Source organism: Chinchilla lanigera, unplaced genomic scaffold (genome assembly GCF_000276665.1).
Source record: "Chinchilla lanigera isolate Chin_1 unplaced genomic scaffold, ChiLan1.0 scaffold00123, whole genome shotgun sequence".
Lineage (NCBI taxonomy): Eukaryota > Metazoa > Chordata > Mammalia > Rodentia > Chinchillidae > Chinchilla > Chinchilla lanigera.
Window position 1 is genome coordinate 4,451,957 of NW_004955524.1, and position 3,831 is coordinate 4,455,787.

At 38.9% G+C, this 3,831-nt stretch overlaps 1 protein-coding gene across 1 annotated transcript in view; it reads right to left on the reverse strand.

Moving 5' to 3' along the window:
• The window catches only part of LOC102016949, a gene marked incomplete at its 5' end in the record, with an annotated part of 69,164 nt that overhangs the window by 44,102 nt on the left and 21,231 nt on the right, over positions 1-3,831 (reverse strand). The window contains 2 exons of the mRNA XM_013507207.1: positions 1,108-1,316; positions 2,828-2,976. Coding sequence (XP_013362661.1) covers positions 1,108-1,316; positions 2,828-2,976 — 358 coding nt within the window. The remainder of the gene's footprint in view (positions 1-1,107; positions 1,317-2,827; positions 2,977-3,831) is intronic.

Here is a 3,831-nt window from a genome sequence, read left to right on the forward strand (position 1 = left end):
GCACTAAATTCAGTGGAAATTTCAGGGAAGGTAGATTGTTCTGAATAACACTGTATTAGTTCAATGTATGGTGTCTTGTATCTGTCATTATCTAAATCACCAGGACAAAGTGTGAGCCTCATTGTGCACTTAGACTTCTCTTATTGTATAACTATCAATATTGCCTTATACACTCTGAACAGGATAAGAATAGTTGACCCGTTAAAGATGGAAGAAAACATTGATTTGTGTAAGGATAAACCTTAAAAATTAAAGTATATAAACTGTAATAAAGTATTTATTCTCCTTTTTGGAAGGTGTTGGACTCATTTCCTCATTCACATTAGAAAAGTAGCTAGTCAAAATGAAGTTGGGATGTAAGTGCAAAATCTTCAAAGAGTTTCAAACAGTCAAAAGATAATGATTTTTTAGTTTATAATAACTCTATAGCAAGATAACATATTGAATCTATTGACAATATATGGGTTTACTACCTTGTATAAAGATATTCTTAAATAAAAGGCTTTTATGTCCCTTAACCTATATATTGCAAGTTGTACCAAGTAAAAACACAAACTTATTTGAGAATCTGGCTGAGTCCTCCATATAAAAATATGACTTGACAAACTCAAGCCTTCTTCTCTGATTTTGGTCAGACTATGATCTGGATGGAACTGTGCTTCAGTTGTAAGGATGAGTTCTGAAGTCTGTTACTTTTGGATGTGACCTAACTCAAAAATAGGTTGTCTTTAGAAATTAAGAGAAAGTCTTTAGGGCAGACCCTGATCCAATATGTCTGTGTCTTTCTAACAGGAAGACCACAGAAGCCTTTGTCTCATAATAACTTTTTAAATGGCTGAGGAAATAGTTAACTGAAGATTACGTGTTGAACATGCACAAGACCTTGTACTCAATCTCGTGTGCCACAAAAAATACATTGAATTCCTAAATTCTTAAGTACACTAATGTATATATTGACACCAATCCAGGAAATCACTCAGTCAATGAGTAATTCAAATAATTTCTCCAGTATGATAAGACATGTAACACAAGAGAAGAGGATGTTTCATCAGAAATATCTTCTGTACTCCCTGGAACATTATCTGGAAGAAAGCCTGGGCAGAGTACACTCCTTTGTCAACACCACTGAAGACAGTGGCTATTTCCTGCCCACCCCAGACTCCCAAGTTGCATTGAAGATATGCTGTAACTTCTTCTGCTGCATCTTGAGGAGACAAAGCTCTTGTCCTCGGTGGATCTGCTGCGCCTTCACTGGGCATAGCACTCCTCTGTGCCCCTATGTAGAAATGCCAGTTCACAGGCATGTCCCCTGCTGCCTGTGAGGATGTGAATCAGGATAAGAAGACTTCAGATATAGGCAGAGGCCATACACATTCGTTGCTGGGTGTCTACATGGATCGATGAATTTAGTGTTGGGATTATTTTATGTCATAAGTAAGGAAATTCAGGCAGAAATTCTGCCTATTTTCCTGGGCAATGATGAAGAATAGTGGTGACAACCAGAGGCCAAGTTGCACAGTCACTGTGTGCACCAAGCTCTGATCCTATCGACCAGCAATGGATGGCTGGGGTCTGAAAAAATAATGATGACTTGAACAATACAAAAAAGGAATTAAGAGTAGCAGGAAAACATGCAAAGAAGATAAGCTCCAGAAAATACATATAAAATTTGGTGTGGTAAGCTATGAAAATTGTTATGATAAAGGATACCAAATGTACATCAATGGAGTTTCTTTCCTATTAACAACCAGTAGGTATAGTGTCATTAAGACTTTCAGTCTTTCAAACCAGATTAACAGATACACTGTCATACCACTAAAATATCAGCAAGCTATTCTAAACAGAATGATGAAATTTTTCCCAGGTTCAGCTAACCAAAACAGTAATAAAGAACAATAAAATTGAAAAATTCACATTTCTTGATTACAACACTTTTATTATGAAAGGATAGTCATGTGCTTAAATGGATCAGCACATGTAGAACCAGCCCCAGGATCTATACTACTATACCTGGGCAGCCATCAGCCCCAAGTGTTCAAGTCTGCACTGACAACTTTCTTCCTGTTTCCTCTGCTTGTAATTCAGGAATAATTGGAGGGGAATCACATATGTACCACATGGTCAACCACATGTGACACTCCACGATAGTGCATCTGCCTTACGTTTTCACAAGGACACCAATGAGCTCTCGTCAAGGCTTTCCTTCCCCGTTGCACCATGAAGCTGTGCACATCATTCTCCTGCCTTTCCTTCTTTGCCAATACTAGGCCAGCTAAGGGTAGCGCTGAGCCATGTGTGTTGTACATGAGCAATGAATAGGGAAGCCTTGATCTCATTTTCTGAACTTTATCTCCACAGGAGTCTCCAGGTCAGGAAAATTGAAATATTAATGATAGGCCTTATGACCCCATGATAAAAGGCTCATCTCTGTTTGCAGTTTTCTTTCTCTGTCTCTCTCTCACTATACTAAGTTTTGAATTAACTTTATTGGTACATTTTATATATACAAACTGACCACACTCATTAGAGGAAGTTTGTACCTGTCCATGATATTTCTTGTTTTCTCTTTTTTGCCTGAACTGCCTTCCACCTTTCAAACTTTCTTCTCTTCCTTCTTTGCAAAACTTTTGTTTCCATTTTCTTTCCTCTTTTTTTTTCCTTTTTTCCTTTCCTCCTCTCATATTCCTTTTCCTCTCTCCACTAAAATATTTACTTCTGGTCTCAGGAAGCCTTGTTGAGCTTCCATAGCTCTTGAATCCTCCAACTGTGCCCCCCTGTTGTTACGTTGGGAGGTGCCTTGGGTGGGAAAAGGGCCTAGGTGAGCTACCTGGGAGCCCAGATCCTCTGGCACCAACCCTGCCACCAGCACAGGAGGGGCCTTGCCCTCAGGAAAACTGGGTGAGCTATCTGCTTTCCCAGGTCCTCTGGCTCTGCCATCCAACGCCATCTCAGAAGCAAGCCTGATTTCCCTGAAATCTGGAAAGATTGAAAAATACCAAAAAGCAGAAGCAAAATGCAATCTCAGCCAAACACCCCAAACAGAATAATTCCAGGTAACTTCAACATGGAAGAACATGGAAGTCACACACCTGAAATTTCACAAATAATAGCAACTGAAGTGAAGAACCAACTATATCAGGGTATAGAGGAAAACAGGTCAGAAAGAATAGCTCAGGTAATAAAAGGAACACCATAATAAAAGAATCGCTGGGCATAGATAAGACGTAGATAAAAAACATAGGAGCACAGAAAAATGATGGAAACCTTGAGCAAACAGCATAAGGAAGAATTAGCATGCATCAAACAGATTCAAAGAGACATTCAGGAAATTCAGAATTTCTTTGAAAGCTGGACTTACCACTTGACTGAAACGAAGATTGACTCTTAGAACTTGAAGACAGCCTTGCAGCTAGTGATCGTGAAAGAAAAGATCTGTTTAAAATAATGAAGGAACAGCAAATAATAATTCAACAGCTGCAAGATGAGGTCAGGGAAAACAATATAAGGCTGACAAGTGTCACTGAAAGTGCAGGAGACAACATGAGTGAAGGAAATAGACTATTTACAGAAGTAATTGCAAAATTTTCACAAGCATGGATCAGGAACCTTATATAGACACAAGTGGGGCATATAGAAACACAATTATCCATAACCAAAATAAATCTACACCCAGACACATAATAATCAAGATCCCAGAAATTGAGCAGAGCAACTAAAAGCTGTTGGAGAAAAGAAACAGATCACCTATGAAGGAAAGCCCATCAGAATCATGGCATCATTCTCAGCACAGACTATCAAGTCAAGAAGAGCTTGGAGTGAAGCACTCAGGTC